General features: G+C 33.2%; 4 protein-coding genes and 1 long non-coding RNA gene across 7 annotated transcripts; 1 reads left to right on the forward strand and 4 right to left on the reverse strand.

The window, feature by feature from the left end:
• Positions 1-1,382: 1,382 nt before the first annotated feature.
• On the reverse strand, positions 1,383-3,620 carry LOC123908652 (BTB/POZ domain-containing protein At3g22104-like). The gene is made up of 2 exons (XM_045959344.1): positions 2,467-3,620; positions 1,383-1,871 (listed from the first exon to the last, which is right to left on the reverse strand). The coding sequence occupies exons 1-2, from the start codon at positions 3,424-3,426 to the stop codon at positions 1,458-1,460; spliced, it is 1,374 nt and encodes a 457-aa protein (XP_045815300.1). The 5' UTR covers positions 3,427-3,620; the 3' UTR covers positions 1,383-1,457.
• A 2,304-nt stretch (positions 3,621-5,924) lies between these two features.
• On the reverse strand, positions 5,925-8,006 carry LOC123909776. 2 transcript variants are annotated; one of them, XM_045960665.1, is made up of 2 exons: positions 7,800-8,006; positions 5,925-6,654 (listed from the first exon to the last, which is right to left on the reverse strand). In XM_045960665.1, exon 2 carries the CDS (start codon positions 6,617-6,619, stop codon positions 6,329-6,331), a length of 291 nt encoding a protein of 96 aa, XP_045816621.1. In that variant the 5' UTR covers positions 6,620-6,654; positions 7,800-8,006; the 3' UTR covers positions 5,925-6,328. The 2 variants fall into 2 exon arrangements, with proteins under 2 accessions (XP_045816621.1, XP_045816622.1); XM_045960666.1 differs by lacking the exon at positions 7,800-8,006 and adding an exon at positions 7,704-7,769.
• A 1,278-nt stretch (positions 8,007-9,284) lies between these two features.
• LOC123909797 lies at positions 9,285-12,803 on the reverse strand. 2 transcript variants are annotated; one of them, XR_006810014.1, is made up of 6 exons: positions 12,315-12,803; positions 12,054-12,103; positions 11,650-11,737; positions 11,416-11,509; positions 11,076-11,203; positions 9,285-9,627 (listed from the first exon to the last, which is right to left on the reverse strand). It is a non-coding gene; the product is annotated as an uncharacterized LOC123909797 (long non-coding RNA). The 2 variants fall into 2 exon arrangements; XR_006810013.1 differs by having other exon boundaries at positions 12,197-12,802.
• A 1,428-nt stretch (positions 12,804-14,231) lies between these two features.
• LOC123904519 lies at positions 14,232-15,863 on the reverse strand. The gene is made up of 2 exons (XM_045954176.1): positions 15,401-15,863; positions 14,232-15,097 (listed from the first exon to the last, which is right to left on the reverse strand). Exons 1-2 carry the CDS (start codon positions 15,861-15,863, stop codon positions 14,388-14,390), a joined length of 1,173 nt encoding a protein of 390 aa, XP_045810132.1. The 3' UTR covers positions 14,232-14,387.
• A 3,372-nt stretch (positions 15,864-19,235) lies between these two features.
• Positions 19,236-20,407, forward strand: LOC123908973. Its single transcript, XM_045959732.1, has 3 exons — positions 19,236-19,440; positions 19,693-19,898; positions 19,980-20,407. The coding sequence occupies exons 1-3, from the start codon at positions 19,342-19,344 to the stop codon at positions 20,203-20,205; spliced, it is 531 nt and encodes a 176-aa protein (XP_045815688.1). The 5' UTR covers positions 19,236-19,341; the 3' UTR covers positions 20,206-20,407.
• The last annotated feature ends 4,175 nt before the right edge of the window (positions 20,408-24,582 follow it).

Here is a 24,582-nt window from a genome sequence, read left to right on the forward strand (position 1 = left end):
GATGCCTAAGTCAGCAAGAGAACAAGAGATACAAAGAGAAGAGAGAGAAAGAAAGTGTAGAATGGTTTAGAATATCTGGCTTTCCTGTCTAGGAGAGCTTATATAGTTGCCCCCAGCGCTGGGCCAAAGGTTGGTCTATTGGGCCGGGATAACCGGCCCAATAGACTCAACTGCCAAGATAGTTTCTGTATCGTAGGGGAGGCCGTTATTTGCCTCTATCTTGGTTGGAGCCGTCCCGCTATTCGCGGGTAAGGGATAAGCTCTGTGACAAGTGTGGCTGAATAGATGAGCACGTGCTAAACGTGCTGCTTAGCTGTTAAGCTACGGTGGAATGGATCAACATGCGTGGATAGATGACCACGTGTTTAACGTGCTGCTTATCCGTTATGTCGAGCAGGACACGTCATTGGCTGACGTGTCGGGGAAGTCTCCCCTTATTGGGTTGTGCCCCAAATGTCGGGCAGAAGCGATTGGGCCAGCTCTTGGCCCAGTCCAGAACAAATTCAATTGTTGACGAGATCAATAATTACATGGTGGATTTGATTCTTAGTGAAGAGAACATATATTTTGAGTTTTGATTCACCATATTCGACCAACTTAGATGTGGATAGACCACATGATGTGCATACTCTAGAACTTTTGAACACAATTACTTCATCAGGGCTTTCAAATCATAAAATAAGACAAAAAGTAGGCGTGTGAATGATGTTATTAAGAAACATTGATCAATCTGCAGGGCCATGTAATGGTACTCGATTGGTAATTACAAAAATATGCAAATCTGTTGTTGATAGAGAAGTGGTTTCGGGAAGCAATATTGGTGAAAAGGTTTATATACTTAGATTGTCGCCGACTCTTATAACTTAAGAATCTCTTAAATTTCAACATCAACGGTTTTCCTTGGATGTGTATTTTGCAGTGACTATTAACAAGAGGTAAGGGCCGTCACTTAAGCCGGTTGGAATATATCTCCCTAATCTAGTGTTCTCACATGATCAGTTGTAGGTTATTATATCATTTCACAAAATTTAATCAACTCTAATAAGAATGTCTTTGGGTAGGAATGCATTGTTTCAAAATGTGAATACTTAAATGTGAATTATTTGACTTCTTTTCTACAAAAAAAAAAGTAAATAAGTGGCATTTTTGTGTAATCCAAAATCATATTTGAAATCTGTTAGACTGTTACATACAATACTTGCAGAGAACTGTATGACCTTTAATTCTAGAAGACTAGTTAAGGCTTTTTTTGACGCAAAAGACTAGTTAAGGCTAAATACACAAGAATAAACACAAAAATCAAAGCCTAATATAAAACTAATAAGGTTCATCCTAACATGTTAGGACAGTGTTAAGGATACTTCATATAGTAAAAAAATGCATAATTTTCAATGCAAAATTGTTATTTATAATACACTAACAAATGTCCGTACGGCATAGCTTTTCCCAACTAACAATCATGAACAAAATTTTGGCAAATATATGATATTGCTCATAGTATGAACCCTTGATTTCCTTACATAAGCCAGACGAGTCCCACCTTCCATTCTTTCCAAATCACCAAATTTCATTAGCTCTTGATCATCATCATCATCATCATCATCATCATAAATTATCTTTTCAACATCCTCTTTCACAGCTGTGATCTTGAAACTTTTACGAATCACAGAGTCAAAGAAGTTTTTCAAATGATCATTTTCTTGAAGTATTGTTTTCATTCGACAATGTCTAGTAACATGTGATCTTGGTTTTGTTTCTGAAGGAAACATCAAGTTTCTAGTAAGATGTCTCAAAATATCTGGTGACAGCTTCTTATGGTTTAGTGTGCAACAGATATTCATCTTTTCATCTTCACTTAGTCCTGCATGAATCTATGGATCTTTATTAGTAAAACTTCACAAATATGTTTTAAACACGTTTATCTCAAAAAAAAATTGTTTTGACCACCACTATCCGGCCTACTGGACCGTTTAATCTGGTTCGGGGGTAAGTTATGGTAGTTCAAGTCCCGTCCCGATCACAGTTGCGGGGGATTGAACTGTGATCCTCCCTCCCTACCAAGTCCAGCCCTATCTCAATTCTCAATGTTTTAAAGATCAAACCGGAGATCAAATTGGTGAGATTTCCAAATTATGGTTTAAATGGTTCAATTGATTCAACTACGGTTGAACCAGTAAAGCAACTGCAGTTGAACTAGTTCAACCAGACTGCAATATAATCGGGATCAACCTAATCGACAAATTGATTGGTTCCTAATTCAACATGTCATTTCGATCTCATTTCTAAAACAATCTAGGCCATAGAATCATTGTATTTGGTATCTCGACCACCCGTGACCACTATTGAAGTTGCATTTCATCATGATTGTTTGCGATATTAAATGTCGCAAAAGGATTGTGATTGCGATTTAAAACCTTAAATGTACATTGATGCAAAACAAGTAAGATTAGTAAAGTAATAGCTTACCTTTAGATACATGTCCATGGCTAGGTATAATTGATCATGTGATTCCCTCATAGTATCAGGTAGTACTGTAATCAAAGCTTCAAATTCACAAGGTTGAAGATGAGGATCAGGAGAAGCTTCCACAAGGAACAAATCCATCATTTTACTAACTCTCTTAACTCGGTTCGAATTTAACTCAAAACTACCTCCTAACAAAAAAATCTTCATGACCCTTAAGACAAAATCAACATCATATGCATGATCACTATCATGTGGAGATGGAATGAGTAGATAATCAATTGTTACTTGATCCAAAAGAGGACCTATAAGACTTTCTATATTGTTTCTACAAAATTTGCTTATTTTCAAACTAATCGCGATTCGATTAAGATTGAATAAATCCTTGCAAGAAATTGATCCAATATCAAGCAATGAAAGAAGATTGATTACAACCTTAATTGTCTCAATCTTAACATCTTGTGCAGCACTTACATAACTCAACTTATGATAGTAGAATAGAAACTTGGATACAACACTATGATCTAAATTATAAGATATCATTTTCCTTATGATATTATCCAACAAATCAATCTTCAAAAATAGAAGATGTTCAAACCACCATGTAGCCTCAGAGAAGTTATTTCTCAAGCTATTGTAACTGCTTGTGTCGAAAGAAACCCGAAAGCTAGATGCGTTCGAAGAACATGTGTATGGACTTGAAATAGTACATGGAGAAGCTAACCTTTCAATCAATTGATCCATGATTCTGTCTAAAATTTCTAAGTAACGTTTAGAATGAAGTGATTCTTGACATTGTTTCAATGCTTCTACGAGTTCAAACAACGTCCAAAAACGAATTGCTTCACAAAATTTTTCGATATGAGGCTTCAAGCTTTGTGTTCCAAGACTATCACATTCTTCCATTTCTAAAAATTGGGCAGCAGAACATAGCATGGACACATTAGATGAAGTTAATTCCATGTTACTATTATTGTAGCAAAGCCTAATTATGAACTCAAAAGCATGTGATTAAATTCATCATGGAATTGCAAACCCAAAAAAAAAAAAAAAAAAAAATCATGGAATCAAATGACACAAAATTAAATACATAAGAAAAAAAATAGAAAATTTGAAACAATAAATCATGAGGGTCATGTTTGAAAGAAAGAGAAAACATTAATAATACACTTCGTGGAATCCATAATGATGAAAGGTTTTTGCAAGAAGGTCCACTTATGTCATGCTTTCAATATTTTAATCATGGTGTAATGCAATGTTAAGTGTGACAACTTATATCATTCGGTTGGAAGTATAATCAATCTTTTTTGTCATCAATCTTTCACTAAAGAAAAATAACAAGATACTTAAAAACAAAATAAGTTTTACCTAGTATAAAAGTAGGAATGATCGAAGTCATTAGGTTTGGTCTAACGCTGAAGGATTTAGGTAGTATAAATGAGTTAATGGGTTTGATTTTTTGTTCCATTAACAAAACAAAAAAGTGGGAATGATCGATACAGTAAGAAAGGGATTGAGACAAGTTGCTTACAGTAATACGTAGAATACATTGTCCAAAGAATTTGTGCATTAAAGGCCTAGTATATAAATTTACTATAAATAGAAAACCTATTGAAAGCTATTACTATTAGTTCAATTTTCTTAACTATACAAAATTGATATGCTATGCTGTAAATTCATGTGCATGTGTTTATCAGTTATTTAATTTGGCCTTGATTTGCTGATTTACTAATTTAGTATACTATAATTTAATTCCATGATTTACTGCTAACACCTTGTTTACAATGAAAGTTTATTCTCTTTTGCTATTCATTGTTCCTAAATTAACAAGTAATACTATGTGTGTGTAAAAAAAAATGTACTAATATACGCATTTATATTAAAAATAAAATAAAATTGTGGACTAGGAAGTGTGTGTGGGGCATGAAAATGTTATGTAAGAAAAGGAAAGTTAATGGGAACATCATGTATGTAAAGGTTTGTCAGGAATTACAGGAGAAGACTAATGTGAAATGTGAATAGAAAAGGTATTATTTTATATACCTGCTTGATTTAATTGGCCAGATCAATATTCAATACTTTTATTTTTATTTAATTTTTATTATGATTTTTTTTTTCATAGCTTTTTTTTTGTTACATTTGTTTTTATAACTTTTCTCCACTGAAAATCGACATATATCAATCATTAAATGTGAACATTTTTCGCTGTTAAAATTTAAACAATGATTCGTTATATTTTAGAAGTCTAACCTCGCTAGACCGGTCATCTTTTGGTTTTATTATATTTTTCTATTAATAAATAAAGCATGTAATCTTGTACCCAAAAAAAAAGCATGTAGTCCTTGCAATATATCATCAAAAAAATGTAGTTATTGAGGCCCCCAAGAGCTCAGCTAAATTGGTTGAAATATCGCATTATATATGTAGGTGTTGGAGTTTGAACTCCGTACACTCCACTTATCTGCCTTAAGTGGGGCATCACTCAATTAATCAATTTTTTTGGGATATGACATTATTAATGTAGTCATTGCAATATACTGCTGTAGTGGGGCATCACTCCATTAATCAATTTTTTGGTATCTAATGAAGAAAATGAGACATGGTGGGAAACCCTGTGTTCATGTTAGAAACATGTAGAGTACAAAATTCTGACCATGCGCATAGTCATGGAAATATGTACTAGAAATTCAAATTGACCAATGTAGCACTTTACTTTTTTCCGTTACCCATGCCGCCAATTTTTGGTATTGCTTACTTGACCAATGTAGTGAGAATGAGTGGACATACACAATGGATCGCACTGTGAAGGAAATGAATGAGAAAATCAACATAATTTTTCTTTTAGGTGAAAAGAATTTTGACACAAAATTCAAGAGGCCGTTATTTCTGACAAACTGACATTGACTTAGTCTATCAATTTGGTAAAAGATCATTAGCATTTTATTGGTCAATCTTGTAGGAGAATTTTTGTTGTTTTAAGTTAACATTTTAATGTTAATAAATTCAATTACAGTGTAAATAAGCTACTCAATTTGGATCCGGATTTCCTGCTGTTGAATTTTAACGCAGTTTCACGCAGTAACAGATCGCAGCCATCCATTACAGATCAGACGGTTATGATTTAACACACAGTTTTATATATTAAAACAATATCAACCACATGTTTTAGATCAGACGGTTCTGATCTAAAACTGTGTGAAAACTGCACCTTTTTGGACAGCATTAAATCCTGATCTAAATTCGGATGTTTGGCAATAGCACTATATATGAACTGTATTTTACAACAAAAGCAAACGCAAGATACAAGATCTCTGTAACAGATTTGAAGGGATAGATTTGTAAAGTGAAGCAGTTTATGTTAAATGAAAAAAAAAAAACCTTTTATGTGTACTTCTAATCAACTCATGGTTTGAAGAGGAAAAAAATTAGCAATATTATCTGATAGTAACTTAACACATGTATTTTTCACTAAACTCACAATTCATGAGACAGAATCAATTATGATACTCTACACTGTCAAAACAAATTGACTGTAGATCCAATCTTATCAAATGTCCCCTACAATTACAAACTAGATATTTCAGAAAAGGTCTCTAGCATAGGATGTATCAGACAAATGAACATAAAAATAGGTAAATTCAAACTTGTACAATTCTCAAAAATATATATGCAACCAGTCATCAAAATTAACATAATGTATCTAAGAAATGGGTTGCTGCCCGTATCATACATAAAAATATACTGAGATAAACTCTGTATATATATCAGACAAATATTGTAACAGAAGACTATTTGGACTTCATGTCACCTATACTCTGGGGTGGAGGGATTAGCAACAAAAATTCCAATAATTATATTTGAAATATCAACGAAATTTCAGTTTTCCCTTGGAAATAGAATCCTTGACAAGCTCCAAATGGCATGAAGCTTTCTGTGCTCCAACCAACCCAGAACAGGAGCCAGTGGACGACCCTAAAGTGATAGCGAAGTAAAGATAAACAGTACAGAGGATGGTAAGGAGCACAAGTGCAGATAAGAGGAAACGATGCCTGTGGTAAATTGCAGACCAACTACCAAGTCCATCCTTAGCAAACTGTCTCCTGAAAGATGGAGACTTCAAACGAGGAGAAGACGACAAAATGCTGTCAAGAACCATGGCTTCTACAACAACCTTCTTCTGCCCACCTAAAGCTGCAAACCATGCCACAAACAAACACTAGTAAAGATGTGATTATATGAAAATAATGGGAAAAGCTTAAAATCCAACATATCAAGCTAGCTCTTTCTCTCCCTCTTTCTACATAATCATGCATACATCATAGAATGTAATTTTCACAACGAATACTATATTGAGTTTTATTATCAACTATTTAGCATTTAATTTCTAACGGCCGAATGAATAGCTTTTACGTCCTTGGTGAATAAGAGAAGTGAAAAACTCGTGAAAGTGTTGTCAAATAGCAGCACTACAGCTATATAGCGTATTGGTTTTTCAACAGACTGTTATTATTCTGCGTTACACAATTTATTACAACGTAGAATATTGTCAAATAACAGCTATAAGGGCGTTATAGCACTGGACCGAAGTCAAACCATAAATGAAAACTGAACACTGAAATAAGTCAACTGCAAAACCCACATAAGAAATACTACTAATCAACAAACAATCTCTACTATTCCAGATTTCACTCGACGAATAAAGACACGTTGTCTACAACAAACAATCGTGATCGTAATGCTAAGGTGTTTAACATCTATGTGACCACAATTAGAAACATACAGGTCTTAATTTATTGTAATTTTCTACAATATTAAAGATCACAACGAGACAATGACAACAGAAAGTCGTCGAAAAGAAACAAAAACAGGCTTTTAACTCCTCATCAGCTACTAATGTTAATGTTTAACAAACAATAACACAAGGATCTATATTTTTGTTGAACAAAATAAGAAAAAGAAACAAAAATTCAAGCTTCTACACAAATAAAAAAATTAATAAAAATTAAAAATCTTCTTCCTCAAAATGCAAGAAGCACATGATTCATTATACACCATCATCATCATCATAGTATTAATCAGAGGCTAAGAAGAATTTACAAGAAATTATGATAATTAATTGCAATTATTCCGATCTATATCTCTAATATGAAATTAAAAAAAAATAAAAAATCGATTAATTTGAGATTAATAAACCTAGAAAAGGTTCGGAATCTGATTAATGAGTATAGTAATTAAATTACATTAAATCAGAAGAAAAAACGTTAGGTATGAAAAAGAGACACAGATCTGATCTATTGATAATGAAAACGAAAAAGAGAAAGATACATAATACATACCTTAGAGTTACGTTGCGTTTGGTTCCGTTAATTAAAACGGTGAGTTTGTGTGTTAGTTTGGATAGGAAAACCAAACAGGCGCAGCGAAGAAGAAAGGGATTTGGAATGCGACGGTCGGGAACGTAACGATCAATCGTTCGCTCGCTCGTTCGCCGTCCAAAGAGTTTTTAGTTAATTTTATTTATAATGTGATGTGATGTGATGTAATAAATCACCGTTTTCTGAATAGATAAATAAAGGCTTGGCCAATACGCGTTAGTTACCGACTCTCCATTATTATCTACAATCCTATTTTATTCCTACTTTTTCATTACCAAACCTTTTTGTTTTACTCTCTCATGTGAATATTTTATACTCCACCGAAGTATCGTGTCTCATACGTACTTAATATCGATATTTGTTCGATACTTTCCGATATATATATCAAAATAGTATTGACAATTAATATTATTTAAAATATATATATATATAACCGATACGTGTCGGATACTTCTCTAATACGCGTATCGAAAAACTATCGAGCAATTAATGCTCTTCAATGATGGAAACATAGGAGAGGAGACTGATACAATTCCTGTTTCGGTTTAACCAGTTGACCTACCCATCCCACCTCACCCCCCTTTCGGGTAGTACTTAACTTAAATATGCAATTGTCACTTGTTTGCTCATTTTGAGTAATTTGAATGTTAATTTTTTAGCATTATCGATTTTAGTTATGTTTATATATTGTGCATTTATATATTTAACTTTAAATTTAATTTTTAAATAACGTATCCCGGCCGTATCGTGTCGGAAATTTTGAAAATTTTCTCGTATTGCTGTCGTATCGGTATCGTGTCACGTATCCAGGCTTCATAGCTCTCTCCTCTCCAAATCGTTTATAATTTAGGTCCCGTTTGAATTTCGGCTTATTTTGAGTTTATGAAAATAATTATAAACAAAATAATATGTTAATTTATAAATTTTCACGGACAAAAATCTAATTAATTTATAAGTTATCAATATTATAGTAATTGTTTTAGACTAGGCCAAAGTCAATACAAATTCCCAATATTCATAAATCTAGTTTCACTTCGTGTTGTCTCGGTAATTAGGCTCGAGGTCGCTTATGCAGCACATCAAATGATTTGTGTTTCAGCCACGACGAATCCATCATTCACGAATTTTCTAGACCGTTAGATCCATCTTGATGATCCTCTACATTTATGGTCGGCTATTACAACAACTAGTAACCGACCCGTGCGATGCACGGGTTTGGAAGAACGTCATATATATAACAATCATGGTTGTTGTCAATCATGGATGCTATGAGCCAAATGAAGTTAGTCATAAGCATACAAAAATTAATCAAATTGGTTCATTTGGCTGAACGTCAAATTTATTTCAATCATGAATGCTGTCAATCAAGTGAGTGAAGCATATATCATTACAAATATAGGATGTTTTAAATTAAGAAGAATTTTGTGAAGGACATGATAGCAAGTCCCAAAATAGAATTCATCCTTCCTGTATTCTTCAATATAGGAGACTTTTCTAGGTCAATCTCATTATATCCAAATTCAATTTACAAAAACAACCACATAAATTATCATTATCATTACAATATGAAGGGAAAAAAAAAGTTTCAATGCACAATAAGGATGCAAAAGTACATTATTTCTCTCTTCCTCTAAACAATAATTCAAAAATAATCACAGCTCCTTTTTTCCATTAATTTGGTTGATAACTTCAAGCTCCAAGTCCCTCTTTAGGCAATCATGTCGCATATAGATCTAAGGCCCCAAACCAAATTGATAGTCTTCTATCATATCCTACAATCTAAAATTCCCTGCATAAAATTTGGAAATTCATCATATCTGAGATAAAAAGATAACTATATTGAATGTTACCAGCATGATTTACCATTGGTTTCAACTCCACAACCAAGTGCAACAATGTAAACATAGCTATATTGAATCTTTTTATTCGATTAGAGTCTAGAGACCTAATGTGTGAATGGTATACTGGACACAACCTTCCCGGCTGCCACAGTCAACTAATATTATGACAGAAAACAAAGTATAAGTGCGACGGTACTGTTGTATGGCTTACCCTACTGTGTAAGTGCAAGAATATGATTCTAAACTATGGTTGCACTCCCAGTTGTGGCGGCAAAATACCGACAAATGCATGTGATGCTGCTGCAATTGTAATTGCGGACTGTAATTTAGAACTATTAATAATCATCACTGCTTTTATTAGAGGAGTAAATTAGCATTGATACTCAATAGTTCGGACTACTTAGTCCCTTAAATTTATCTTCAGCATCGAACTATGAATAATCATCACCGCTGTAATTTAGAACTATGAATAATCATCATCACTGCTTTTTTACAATGGACTAATGTTCTTGTCTGCTGATCATATAAAGTTGGAGTCCAATGCATAATATATACACCATGGAGAAACACCTCTAAATAAGCAAACTTAATAAGCTAACATTTTTGCTTTCTAAAATGAAGTAATTTTGTCATACCTGAATAAATAAGCTAAGAAATTATCAGTTATCACTAATTCTTTCACTAATTGCATACAAATGATGGTTTAGAAAAGCACAAATAGTAAGACCACAAAGCCATCAATTTTTCATATCGAGACATTTACTCAAACACCTTGAGTGCTCACTTTCACAATCAAAGAGAGTTTTCAAACACAATCAAAGCTATGTACCTCACCAATTGTCACTAAAGTAAGGAATTCAAAGGCTCACAATAATTCTTTATATCTAAATCAAACTAAAAGTAATTAAAAGTATCTATTTATATGGTGATAGAGGCATCACAAAAACACTATCCACAAACCCAAACAAACTTGACAGCATACAAAATACAATTCATTCTAATCATATTTTTATGTGTATATGTTTTGAATAAAAAATTGAAACTACACAAATATTTAAACAATGAGTTCAGAAAAATAGTAATAAAAAAAATATTTTTCATATTACATAGAGAGGTCAAGGAAAATAAATGCAATTGTTTTTGGATAGGGTTTAGAGCACAAAATCTGCATAAGATTGTTGTAAGAATTTCACTAATAATTGTACTGTATGAGTGAGGGAGTCAAAAAATACCTATACCTATAATTATACATTTGTACTATGAAATGAAGCCATGATATATTCTTAAAGCTTAGTTTCAACTTTCAACTTAGTACTACCTACAAGCAGAATACTAAAATAAGTCTGCATTCTCTTGAATACATCACAAGAAACACAGTTAAAGCATATAATAGTACCTCTTCCTCATAACTACTTTCATCATTCTTAAATTTCTTCAACTCAGCTTCCTTCTTTTGATGAACCTCTTCTAGCTTTTGCTTTTTTGCACTCACTGCCTGTACTTCTTCCTCAGCCTGCCTCTTGCCTATATCAAAGTCACAAAATCCAGTTGAAATATACAACATAAAAAATTCTAATTTTCATAAAATCAGCTGCACCAATCAACAACACCCTAGCTAAAATTAACATCAACATATAATACACGTGCCACTTAAAGATGATGTTGGAAATTATAATTTTACACTTAGGAAAAAGGATTATCAAGAAAATCAACAATCTTAATTCTTAGTTTCTTACCTACTGGATCCGTCGAAACTTTTGTTTCTTAGTTTCTTACCTACTGGCGTTCAACTTTCTTTTCAGAAAATAATCATGAATATAAACATCAAGCCTGAAGCATAACAGACAAACAGATGAACATCAACATAACATGATCCTCAAGACCAAAATCAAATAAACCAGAAACAAACACAAAAAAGAAAACAAATTCTAGAGTGTAAAAAATGCCAAGCATTTAGCATGTCCACATACATTTTATCAGCTTCCCAATTACTTTGAGCTTGACCCAAAGTTGGCTTCATATTGACAAACCCAAATTCCTAACAGCTTGTGGTATTCTCTGCAAAGAAAAAAAAAACTTAGTTTTAGAACCCTTTATCAAACATGAAAATCAACCATACTTCTAAATTTGTCATTGTTCTGTCAATCAAACTTATTAAATTTGTCATCATTCATAATCAAGAAGATAATGAAATGATAAAACTTCTATTGTTTATAACTTAAGTAGAATGTATATTTAATCTAAACAACTATAACTCAAATTGATGGGATGAGGCTTCTATTTCTTTGCAAGAAGATGATGAACAAATCAGCAAGAAGGATACATGAAAAATAGAAGAAAACCCAGCAAAGAAACAGAAAAACATAAACCAAACCTAAAATTGAGAACCCAAAAATTGAAACTGAGCTGCCTCTTTCATAGAGCCTGCAAAAAACAACACAGAAAACCAGTTAAAGAGATTAATATTCACAAATTGAGAAAGATGAAATCTAGAAGATGAATTTCGAGATACATCACCATCCACCATAACCACCACATTTCACCACCACCTCAAATCTTCAATCATCCTAACCAACAAAAAAAAAAACAACAGAAAAAAAAAAAGCAAATAAATGTATAGAAAGAAATATCGAACCAGAGGAAAGAAGGAGAAAGAAGCTCTGTCACCGCCGTCGTCAAACACCGCCGTGTTACCGCGAAACACCACCGGAACTCTCTATATCGGTCGGAACTCTCTGTCACCCGCCGGCAAATCTCTCACTCGGCCACTCCCTCATAGGTGGTGGTGGTGGTGGCGGTGGTTGCGATTGTGAAGGACAAGGACGAGATGGAGGGTGAGAGAAAGAGTTTGACAACCTTGAGGGTATAGCATTGAGGAATTGGTGGGATTCTTTCTTAACAGAGAGATGAAATCTGTGGGCTGAACCAAATCTGTGTTCTGATTCAGTTGGTTTACTTGCTGTCATCTTGTGTTTAGTGGAGCTTTTCAATTGGTGCAAGGAAAGGCCCAACAGGATTGATGCAGGCTGAATCATTGCAACCATATAGAAGTTTCTAGTTGCCACCATGTGGTTTTCTAAGCATATAATAAGTGTCAATTAACTATTGGATAGAATATTAGGGTTACCAAAGGACAAACAAATTAGGTTAGATGAAATGGAAACCTAGAGGTGGCAATATGTGATTGGTCAACATGGAAAAATGTAGGAGATTGATTGGGCAAGAAATTAGAGTTTGCATTTGGTGGTTGAAAAACCACTCATCCTTTAGTATATAGAGATGGTTACACTTGATCTTCGTGAAGGTTTTCGTGTCAAGGTACAATTCAGTACTTTTTACTCCCATTTCACCTTAGTTACGTACTAATTTGAGTGTTAAAGTGCCAACTTATTTTGTAGCTACATTTGTCATTGTAAACTAACTACCACTTCAAAGATCTGCCACCACTTTAATCACCTCAAACTTCACTGTTTGAGTCAACCTGTTTTGTTTCAAATAGAACATAAACAAAACAAAAAAAATGAAAGATACTACAAAAATGTGTTCATGTTAATGTCAAAGTTATGAGTTTTTTATATTTAAAATGTGTCCATTTTATGTTTATCTATTATGTGAAATTTTTATTATATGTCTATATTATGTTCAAAAAATATTAACAACATATGAAAATTATATCCACTAAAACTAAAGCAATAATTTAAAAGACAAAAACATATTATTTGCATTTTTTAGAAACAAAAATTAAAATTTGTTATATTTTTAAAGAAAAAATATACTCCCTTCATCTCAAAATATAAGCAAAAGTAAGTCAACAAAAGTTAACTAGTTTTTGGTTATATTTTGGGACGGAGGGAATATATTTAACTCATTAATATAAATGATACGATACGAGGATTTAGGTATGGACATACTATGTCATTATGCCTTATGGGATAAACCAACCAATCCTTACCATTGACTGAAAAAACCAGGGGTATTTTGCGTTCTGGTTAGTTTATAGATTGCCGAATCACATTGTTGTCGACAAAAAGAAAACTCCCCTAACATTATCTTTTTTAGAAATCTTGCAGCATAAGAGTACCTTTTAGCATTAACATTCTATACTATCCAATCGGAAATCTTTTAAATACACTTGTAAATCTCTCACAATTGGTTAGTCATAAACCTAATGCATTTAAGGTTTTGGGTAAAAGTGTGGTGTTCAACTCATTTATATATAGTTGCTCTTAAGCTTAATGTGGATGATCCTCCGGCCACCTTCTTGTGATCCAACAGTGGTATCAAAATCGATGTGGTCCGACAAAGGATTCCGACCAGTTCCTTGTATTGAAATGAAAGTATTCATAATAAAGGTGGTCAGACGGCGAATCCCAATCAACAATGTGGATGATCGCCCGACTGTCCTCAATGAACCAACAATTCTCTCCTAATGAATTCAAATATGCTTCTATAAAAGATTAGGTGAAGCCTACTCTACCCTTTCATAAATTGAGGGCATATGCCCATCAACCAATAAGAACAAGCCACATGAATCGATTTATATGTGGTACCCACAAAAAACTTGTAACAAACTTTTGAATTTGCACATGTCGAATTACATATAACTTGTTCTCATTGGTTGATGGGTATATACCCTTAATTTATGAAAGGGTAGATTTTACAACTAATCTACCAAGATAACAATGTTGTGCAACTTTGAATACATATTTTAATTATGAAAAATATTACTATGATAAATATTTGGAAAAGTGCTACTTATCCTTGAGCTTGAGGGGAACCTCTTAATTTTCATTGTTTGTTGTTTGTAGATTACCAGAAAGCAAGGAAGCAAAGCTTTAGGATTCAACAAGTTTAGTTCCTCAATATTTTCATTCTTACTTAACTTTTCAGCCAATGAATCAAATCTTGAATCAACTTTTTCTTGAATTTCTTCAAAAGGACAATGAACTTTCCCAGCAATTACTCTACACACTACAACTGATTTTCTTGTACAAGCTGTCTCATCAATGGAATCAAAGGCTTTTCCACTTGTTGAAGTAGTGTAAACTCCTAATGCACCTTGAAATTCCTTGTTAGTAGAAAAGCCATGCCTAAGAATTTGACATACACCACAATAGTCTAAATTGCACAAGCTATAAGAATTATTTGTTCCAAGAGAGCATGCAATGTTAGTGCCATGGAACATTAAAAGCTCATTTCCATCAACAAGACAACGTGGATGATGATTCTTATTATGTAGCTTGTTGGCATTGATCTTCACCTTTTCTCTATACTCCTCAAAGCATGCAAGTGTTTTTGGGATGTTGTGGATTTTTAGTATGCAATCAATTTGCCACAATTCAGAACAAACCAAGCTTTGTCCACTTTCACATATTGTTTCTACAATATGTCTAGATGAATCTTCTTCAAGTTCAGTGACTGCAAAACTCATAAGGTGAGAATTGTCGCGACTTATAAACATACTTTTATGTCATATCTCAACTAACGTGTGACTCTTAACAATGTGGAAAAATTAAGAAAAAACTCATAACCTAAATTAATGATTCTACAGATAATGAAAACTGTTTAATCAGAGTTCTAGAAGTCAACACATGTTGAATGCAAAAAACCAAAGCATCACAATGAATAAATTAAGGACAAATTAAAAACAAGACTCAAATTCAGAAGCACCATAAACTCAAACATGTCAATTCAACTAGTAAATTAACTAGTTATCATTACCTGAATGCTCAGTGATATGATGTGTTTCAACAGCATTAAGGTTTTTCAGTTTCTCACCACATTTGTAACACATCAATATTGAAGGACCATTATCATCAGAATCCACCTGAACAAACAAGCTTGTTTTAGATGAGACATTTTCTTCATTATAACCATCAACATGATTGATTAACCTTGAAGATGTAGATACCCTTCTTGTTGTTCTAAAAGAACCTTCCCAATCCTTAATTCCACTGTTGCAATGACTTAATGATGAGCTATCATTGATTATAGGATCACTTATATTAAGGCTCCCTTCAGATTCTTGACAGAAACTTGATGAATTTGTTAAGTACCTCTTGCTTCCTTGGATGATATTTGAATGATCAAGTAAACCTTTTTTTTGGTGCCTAATTTTCTTTGGATCATGAACTTCTTTTGGATTTGGTTTGCATTGAAGCTTGTTTATGAGAGAATGAAACATTTTTTCTCTCTTTTCCTTGTATCAGACCTTCAAAAGATTTTCATAAAATAAATATTTAGAATATTAGTATTTTTCAATGTACCATTCCAAAATAATCCAAATGCAAAGGCAAGTTTTCCTTGATATGCAAGTTTTTTCATATCATGTGTAACATGATACACATTATAAATAGATTCCATTTGAGTTGACATAAACTTCATTATTTGAAAAAGCTAAATAATATAAAAAAAAAAATGACACAACTAAATAATATAACTTAAAATCTAAATAGTCAATATACAATAATTATTGATTCAGCTCGTATTATACGAATTATTCAGGAAAACCCGAGTTCGACTCATTATGAGAAACAATTTTTTGCCACATTTTACTTATTTCCCAGCCAAACTCTAAATTATTGAGTCTCATTCTTTTGAGAGGCAGATGGTTAATACCAAAATAGTAATAATAATAATAATAATAATTCAGCAATCTCTTAGACAAAAAATAAAATAAAATAAAAAATAATTCAGCAATCTCTCTAATAGTTTTTATATATCATTTAAGCAATCTCTCTAATAATAATAATAATAGTTTTTATATGCAATTAGCTTCTGACCTTTGAAAAATTAACCCATGAGGAAACCGCGAGACCATAATCAATTAATTTTTTGAAATAAAATATTATTATTTGTCACTGAAATTGAATTAATCAATTTGAAATGTAGCGGGATGACAAAATTATATTATAGAAAATAATCAAATAAACAAATTTATGTGACTATTTACCAAACCAGGCCTTAGGTCAAAATTAAAAAAAAAATAAATAAAAATAAAAACTTATTTCATTTAATATAATACCATTAATAATCGCCATCATGATTATCCAAATTAGCTACATTCGGCACAATAGTCAAATTTTCTTGGGAATTTTTCAAAAGCCCCTGATTTTATTAGCTCTTCCTTTTGTTTTTTTTTCCTTCCATTTTTCATTACCAGATCAATGTTTATTAGGCAACATCTTTTAAGCTTCAGATAGAAACAAAAAAAAAAAAAAACTCATCTAGAAAATAATAGCACATGTGAAGTAGAATGTTGACTTCAAAGAACAGTTGAAAAATCCTAAGATCGAAATGGTTGAAATTGGATGAAAAAATAACATGTTAAGTATTAACAATTTGTAGAAAATAAATTAAATAACTTGTTAATAAAATTAGGAACACATAAAATAAAACAACGTCAAAACCTAAACAAGAAAATGCTATATCATTCATACATACCTTACATGAATGCAAGAATTAGATGGAAAAAAGAAAGAAAAAAAAACAAACTCAATAGAAATTAGGAACAAACACAAGTGGTGCTGTCTTTTTGTTGGGAACAAAAACAAGTGGTATCTTTTTGTTGTTTTTTTGCATGGTTCTATTTTTTTATTTATAGAGTTTGAAGAATTCTATTTTAATCCTACATTTATGCCTAATTATTTACTATGTATAAAAGAAAAATTGGACCTCAATCACATTTAAAATAACACATATTTCCTATGCTTAATCATATTTTCTTTCCTTTGTTTGTTTTTGAAAATATTTTCTTTCCTTAATTATAATTGATTTTTTTTATGATAGTTTGTTTTCTTTCTTTAAATATAATTATTATTTTTTTTAATAATAGTAGGTAGGTATAACAAAATATTTTGTGCCCCTAAAAGGGGACAAATTGAATTCTTCAAGCCATTTCCTTCTAATTAAATATTTGTGATTAGCATTAATCCCATTCACGTGGTTGTAAATAAGTGTATTATTTTGGTTGTGAAAAATTATAAATTTATATAGCAATCAATCACACAGCTCTAGTTGATGTTCACGTTTTTCTGTCTTTAGTTTGATCTTTGAACAGTATTTAATGATTTTTTTTCTTATGTATTTTGAACAAAATTGTAAGTGCTATTGCATGAGTTAAGATTTAATTATTTTTTTTACTTAAACAGTATTCAACGTTTAATCATTTTCTTTCACTTTTTTCCCCTCTATTTGACAACTTTTTAGTATAAACTGAGAAAAGTATAACCAAGCCAGAAAAATGCATATATTACTATCAATCTTAAAAAAGTAACTCATGTTAAAGTTTAATCAATTTTATCATTATTATTTTATCGGAAATATTATATTTCTTTATTTATGTGCTTAATAAGTGCACTATTTAACATTTTCCATATTATAACTACACTCTACTCAAAACCGAAGAAATTCGACGCTCTAGGCAAAGGCCCAGTTTGCTCCTCATTGGGCCGAGCCTGTATGAAAATGGGCAGTTTAGAGAAAGAAAAATTCTCTTCCCCCCTCCCCGAGATTATTTTTTCACCCTCAAAAAGACTTTTTTGCCCGTGCATAAAAAGTTCAGAAAATATGCGTTTGATTTCCTAAAAAAAGTAAGGACTGGACAGGACAACTTATGTTGTACTGTGTTTGCTTTTAAAATTGTTCTTGGTACTGCACAAACTAGGGGTCAAGGGACTTGTCCCCCACAGAACCACATGACGACTTTTTGTACTCAGCACAAGTTGTCTAAAATACCAAAATAATCTTTTGTTCACCAAACATCATATACAACACAAAGTTTGTTCAATACCTTAAACGTTTGTCCTATGTTGTTCTGTCTTGTACTGTCCTGTATTGTTCTGTCCGGTATTTATATTTTGCAGATCAAACAGACTCTGGTGCAAAATATTATTTTCAACGGCAAAAAACTTTCGAAAAATACATTCCAAATATTTTTAGCAAGGGCAAAAAAGTCTTTTTGAAGGAAAAAGGGTCTTGGGGGGAAAGAGAGTTCTTCTAAAAGAACTACATTTTTATCCAACAAGTTCAAAGGAGACCTTCAAAGAAAGTAAATATAGAAATTTTTTGACTTAAAAAATAGTGTACTCATGAAGTTTAGACACTGGTTCTTGAGTATCACATAATAGGATTGTTATTTTAATCATCACAAATTTAACGTCTTACAAAATTGTATCATTATACAATCGTAGAACAATATTTGTGTGTCAAATATATAAATATGTCGAAGTATGAGTTAAAAGTCTCACATTTGATTAAAAAAAAAATTGAATGTTGAACAACATATAAAAAAAGACCCGTAAAAATATCAATGTGGTGATTTTCCGGCTCTCTTGGTAAAAATTGAAGTACTTTCGAAATACTTTTTAGATGGCCATACATTTGCTAGTGATACTCTTCTTTTCGTGTCTCCCATGGAAAGAATCTATGAAAGGAAAACACAAGAGAAGAATAAAGTAAAATGTAAAGACAAATTAAAGCCAACTTTCACTCAAAGATCAGAAATATACTATTTACTCTCATATATGATATGAATATGATACACAGCAAACGTGACACAAACTTTATTCTTATTCCTTCATTACTAGCTAGTGCTTCTAAATTCACTATTAAATACTCAAGAACCATAAACATATTGTATAACTCTGCATCAAGGAATCATCATGGCAAAAAACTATGGTTTCCTTATTTGCATACTTGTCATGGTGATGGATATTGTTGCAGGCATACTAGGAATTCAAGCTGAAACAGCTCAAAACAAGGTACTTTGTCTCTAATTAGACTTAGATAGACCCTTTGGCTTGATTTTTCGTCGTTCGTTCAAATTTTAAAGCAAATTTGTTTTTCAAATTTAAAATATCAAACTTAATATCTAGATTGTTCGAGTTTGACCGAACTGATAAAATATGTGTTATCTGCATGTAGTCACATAGGGTTGTCAGTTGTGACTGCACACAACCTAAATCGCATATTAATTAGCTTTGTTTTTAAATTTTTTTGGGATATGAAAACAGGAAAAACCTATTAAGGTGTGGATACTTGAGTGTAGGTATCCTAGCCATCAAGCTTTCCAATTAGGACTTGCAGCTGTTATTCTATTGTCTCTTGCTCACATAATTGCTAACTTGCTTGGAGGTTGTGTTTGTGTTTGGTCCAAAGACCAATACAGATCAGCTACGGCTAACAGACAATTAGCCGTAGCTTTTCTAATTTTCTCTTGGTAAGTTTATTGACCAATTGATGGTTTATTTAAAAAATTATGTACATTTACTAGATGGTTGAATATGTGTGTTGTTTACAGGATTGTGTTAGCAGTTGCATTCCCCATGCTGATTATAGGCACATTAGCAAATTCAAGATCAAGAAAATCTTGTGGGATATTTAACCACAGGTTTCTATTCATTGGTGGAATTTTATGTTTCATTCATGGATTGTTCACTGTTCCATATTATGTTTCTGCCACAGCCATGAGAAGGGAAGAAAAGAGACGATTAGAAAGCCTCGGCGGGCCTGCCATAAGACGTTAATTATCATAATTTCCAATAATGTTGCTCGATATCTTCGTATTATAAGGCTAAACTCTAACCAGAATTGCATATGAGATGTACATTTTTATTTTGCCAAGTGTTTTTTTCAATTAAATTGATTGAATATTGAATGGAGAGTTAGATTTTTATTATTTGCTAAAATATGTTGCTGCTTAAACTGAATTGAGCTAAAAAAGAAATTAATCATTTCACTAATGAAAATTGCTTACCTTATGCCCACTTCATATGTGTACAGTAGTCACTATTACTATATTCCCTTTTACAAATAAAAAGATTGTGAGAAAGATAAGATTATTGCAAAAGTCACCTTACAAAGTTGTGTACGTAAGGATGAACTAGAGACACTAAAAAAAAATATTGTTTAATATTCATACGATCACTCACCGTTCATATTCACATATGTTTATAAAAAACTAATACAAATATGAATAAAATATATTCGTTTAAAACTAAATCATTTTTAAATTTTTGATTCAAAAACTAACCTAATTTTATGAAAGGTTGGTTTTTTTTATGACAAAATATTTACATAAATTGAGTATTCGAACTCACAAGAATCATAGATTACATACTATTTATTGATCATCCACCAATGAAATTCTTACAATCTCACAAAAAAATGAGTTGAACTTACATTTTTACGAATTACATTATAAAAATAGTTAATTTTACAATCGATTACATTATAAAAATGATCAATATTATTTAGAATTAAATATATTTTCACTTTCTATAAAATCATGTTTTTAGAAATTTAGTGTCTATTAAATTTTAAAAGTAACTAGTAATAGACCCGTGTTGCGAAAAATTTTGGTATCGCGAAAATTATGTAAAGATTGATGTTCAGGAGGTTCAAGGCCATTCAGGAGGAATTTGGGTTATGCAGCGGAGAGGGAGTGATTTTAATTTCACTCCTGTTAGCAAAATACATCAATGTGTGAGTTTTGTAGTCTCTAAAGGTCATGATAAATGGCTTTGTTCAGCTGTTTATGCTAGCCCGGTATGCACAGCAAGACCTGTTTTGTGGGAATATTTAGATAATCTTTCTAATGATGGTTCTCTTCCTTGGCTTGCTATTGGTGATTTTAATGATATTTTGCTCCCTAGAGAACAAAAGGGAGGTGTGTTCTCGGTAACTAAAGCTCATCAGTTTGCTAGTAATATTGACAAGTGTGGACTTATTGATTTAGGCTCATTTGGGACTAAATTTACTTGGCAAGGTCACTGCAGAGGAGGTAGGATAGTACATCGAAGACTTGACAGAAGTTTTTGCAACTATGATTGGCGCCTAAAGTTTCCGGAAGCTACTGTTGAACACCTGGTTCGTCGACATTCTGACCATAATCCGATCTTTTTAAGGTGCAGTAATGATACCGGACGTCAAGGGGAGCGACCTTTCCGGTTCCAAGCAGCTTGGTTTACTCATAGTGACTATCCCGGCCTTGTTAAAAATACCTGGGCTCGGGACCGTGGTAGTATTGTTCGGTGTCTGCAGAATGTGGCGCATGAATCCGCTATTTTTAACAAAGACGTGTTTGGGAACATTTTTGCTCGTAAGAAAGAAGTTGAGGCAAGATTGCGAGGTATTCAGAGAGCCTTGGAAGATATAGATTCAGCTAATCTCATGAGGCTACAAAAAGAACTCCTCATTAATTATGACAATATTCTCTTCCAGGAAGAGACCTTGTGGTACCAGAAGTCGCGTGAAAATTGGATCAAACTTGGAAGTTGGAATACCTCGTTCTTCCATGCTCAATCTATCATCCGTCGGAAGCGGAATAAAATTCATGGGATCCGTTTAAGTTCTGGCGAGTGGTGTACCGACCCCGACATCATGAGAACTGAAGCACTTAATTTTTTCAAAGAATTGTTTTGTACCAGACAATCAGTGGTGAGTAATAATTATAATGATGTAGCATCTCTTGATGATGTTTCAGTGGCTGAGCTTAATAAACCGGTGACCAAGAAGGAAGTGTTTGACGCGTTGATGAGTATGAAGTCGTATAAAGCTCCGGGTCCGGACGGATTTCAACCAATTTTCTTTAAGCTGTTCTGGGAAGAGGTTGGTGATGATCTGTGGATGTTTGTCAAGCTTGCGTTCAAAAATGGTTTTTATGACCAAAAAATTTGTGAAACTCTCATTGTATTACTGCCTAAGGGTGACAGCCAATCCACTTTAAGGACTTTCGACCGATTAGCCTATGTAATGTGACATATAAACTAATCTCAAAAATTATTGTGAGTAGATTACGGCCTTTTCTTGATAGTATTGTTAGCCCCCTTCAAAATAGCTTCATACCCGGTAGGAGCACTAAGGACAATGCTATTGTGCTTCAAGAAATTTTACATTTTATGCGAAAGTCTAAGAAGAAAAATGGGGATATGGTTTTCAAGTTGGACTTGGAGAAAGCTTATGACAGAGTCAACTGGAGTTTCCTTAAAGATACACTAGAGAAATTCAATTTCCCATCAAAGATAATTTCTCTCATTATGTTTGGTATCTCTTCTTCTTCAAATACTATTCTCTGGAATGGTAACAAGACTGAGGCGTTTACTCCGGTGCGAGGTTTAAGACAAGGAGATCCATTGTCCCCGTACCTGTTTGTGCTTTGTATGGAACGACTTGGCTAGATGATTACTAAATATGTCAGCGATGGTGCCTGGAAGCCTATGCAGATATCTAAAGACGGAACCAAACTCTCCCATCTTTTCTTTGCCGATGATGTGCTTCTATTTGCCAAAGCAACTGTGTCCCAAGCCCGGGTTGTTAAAGAGGTCCTGGAGCGTTTTAGTGCTTTGTCTGGTTTAAAAGTTAGTTTGGCCAAGTCGAAATTTTGTACATCTACAGGGGTGAATCGACAACTTCGGGATAGGATTGCTGCAACTTCCCAAATTCATGCCACCGATCGTTTTGAGAGATATTTGGGGTTCAAGATGTTCTATGGTAAAGTTACAAAGCAGGACTTTAGTGATATTTATGATAGAGTTTCCGCTAAGTTGGCCTCCTGGAAAAGCAGATTGTTGAACAAACCAGGTAGAGTTGTTTTAGCTAATTCTGTCATCTCCTCCTTACCATCGTATCATATGCAAATTAATTGGCTCCCGCAAAGTATGTGTGATGAATTGGACAGAACAGTTAGACGCTTTATCTGGAAAGGCACCGGTGATTCGGGTATGTTCTTAGTTGGATGGAATAAGATTACTCAACCACGTCGTTTTGGAGGATTAGGGGTTCGAATTGCTCGTCTCCAGAATGTTTCCCTTCTTGGTAAGCTCGTGTGGGAGATTCTTCACTCCCCGGATAAACTATGGGTGAAATTATTTGAGGAGAAGTACCTAAAAGGTCGGCTTGTTTTTAATACATCGATAGTTGGTGGTTCTTTCATTTGGAATTCTTTAGTGAAAGCTTTACAAATGCTGAAAGATGGTTTCACACTCAAAATTGGTAATGGGAACTCTAATTTTTGGTATGACTCTTGGGTGTTTAAAGAAAAGCTATGCTCGTTTGTTCCGTTTGTTGCGATTCATGATACAACAGTAAAAATTAACGATGTGTGGTCTAACGGTAAATGGAATTTAAATAATCTCTATACTATTCTACCGACAGTCGTGACAGATGCTATCCTTCAAATACAACCATACATGGTGGATGATCTTCCTGATGTTTGGACTTGGCATAACTCAAGTACAGGTATGTTTACTGCTAAGGATGCATATGAATGGCTGCTACATCCTCTCCCTATCAGCAACCAAGTCAATTGGAAGTGGATATGGCAACTTCAACTCCCAGCAAACATTCAATTTTTTGTTTGGCAAGTGTTACATAAGTCTATTCCTACAAGAGATGTGCTTCACCATCGCCGGGTATGTGCTTCTAATATATGTCCTAGATGTTCAACAGTAGCTGAAACCATTGAGCACTGTTTATTCTGGTGCGTTGATGTTGTTTGTATTTGGAGAGCTTGTGGTTTGGAAAATATTCTTTCATTTATACAGGTTGGTGAGTTGTTCACTTGGTGTAGAAGATTTTGTTCGTCTCATGGGAACATCATTTTTATTGTTATGTGGGTTGTTTGGTGTGCTCGTAATGATTTTCTATTTAATAATCATAAAACAAATGTGCATGATAATGTTGCGAAGATTTAATCAATGTTAGAATGTTGTACAACTGGGTTTAATTCGCAGTTATTGGAATCAGGCCGGGCTTCGAATCCTCGTAGTGTGGCCTGGTCACGTCCAACAGAGGGGACGTTTTGTCTGAATGTTGATGGGAGTTTTCTAGGCTCGACCCAAACTGCAGGTTTTGGCGGCCTAATACGCAATAATGCGGGAGCTTTCCTTGGAGGTTTTTATGGT

Source organism: Trifolium pratense, linkage group LG2 (genome assembly GCF_020283565.1).
Source record: "Trifolium pratense cultivar HEN17-A07 linkage group LG2, ARS_RC_1.1, whole genome shotgun sequence".
NCBI classification, from domain to species: domain Eukaryota; kingdom Viridiplantae; phylum Streptophyta; class Magnoliopsida; order Fabales; family Fabaceae; genus Trifolium; species Trifolium pratense.

What these genes read in the sequence shown, in the direction of transcription:
- LOC123908973 (XM_045959732.1), top strand. Translation starts at nt 19,342, where the DNA reads ATGGCAAAAAACTATGGTTTCCTTATTTGCATACTTGTCATGGTGATG. An exon ending in CTGAAACAGCTCAAAACAAG is followed by an intron (nt 19,441 to 19,692) that starts GTACTTTGTCTC and finishes ATATGAAAACAG; the next exon opens with GAAAAACCTATTAAGGTGTG. An exon ending in GCTTTTCTAATTTTCTCTTG is followed by an intron (nt 19,899 to 19,979) that starts GTAAGTTTATTG and finishes TGTTGTTTACAG; the next exon opens with GATTGTGTTAGCAGTTGCAT.
- LOC123908652 (XM_045959344.1), bottom strand. Translation starts at nt 3,426, where the DNA reads ATGGAATTAACTTCATCTAATGTGTCCATGCTATGTTCTGCTGCCCAA. An exon ending in CCATGGACATGTATCTAAAG is followed by an intron (nt 1,872 to 2,466) that starts GTAAGCTATTAC and finishes AAAGATCCATAG; the next exon opens with ATTCATGCAGGACTAAGTGA.
- LOC123909776 (XM_045960665.1), bottom strand. Translation starts at nt 6,619, where the DNA reads ATGGTTCTTGACAGCATTTTGTCGTCTTCTCCTCGTTTGAAGTCTCCA.
- LOC123904519 (XM_045954176.1), bottom strand. Translation starts at nt 15,863, where the DNA reads ATGTTTCATTCTCTCATAAACAAGCTTCAATGCAAACCAAATCCAAAA. An exon ending in TCATATCACTGAGCATTCAG is followed by an intron (nt 15,098 to 15,400) that starts GTAATGATAACT and finishes TGAGTTTTGCAG; the next exon opens with TCACTGAACTTGAAGAAGAT.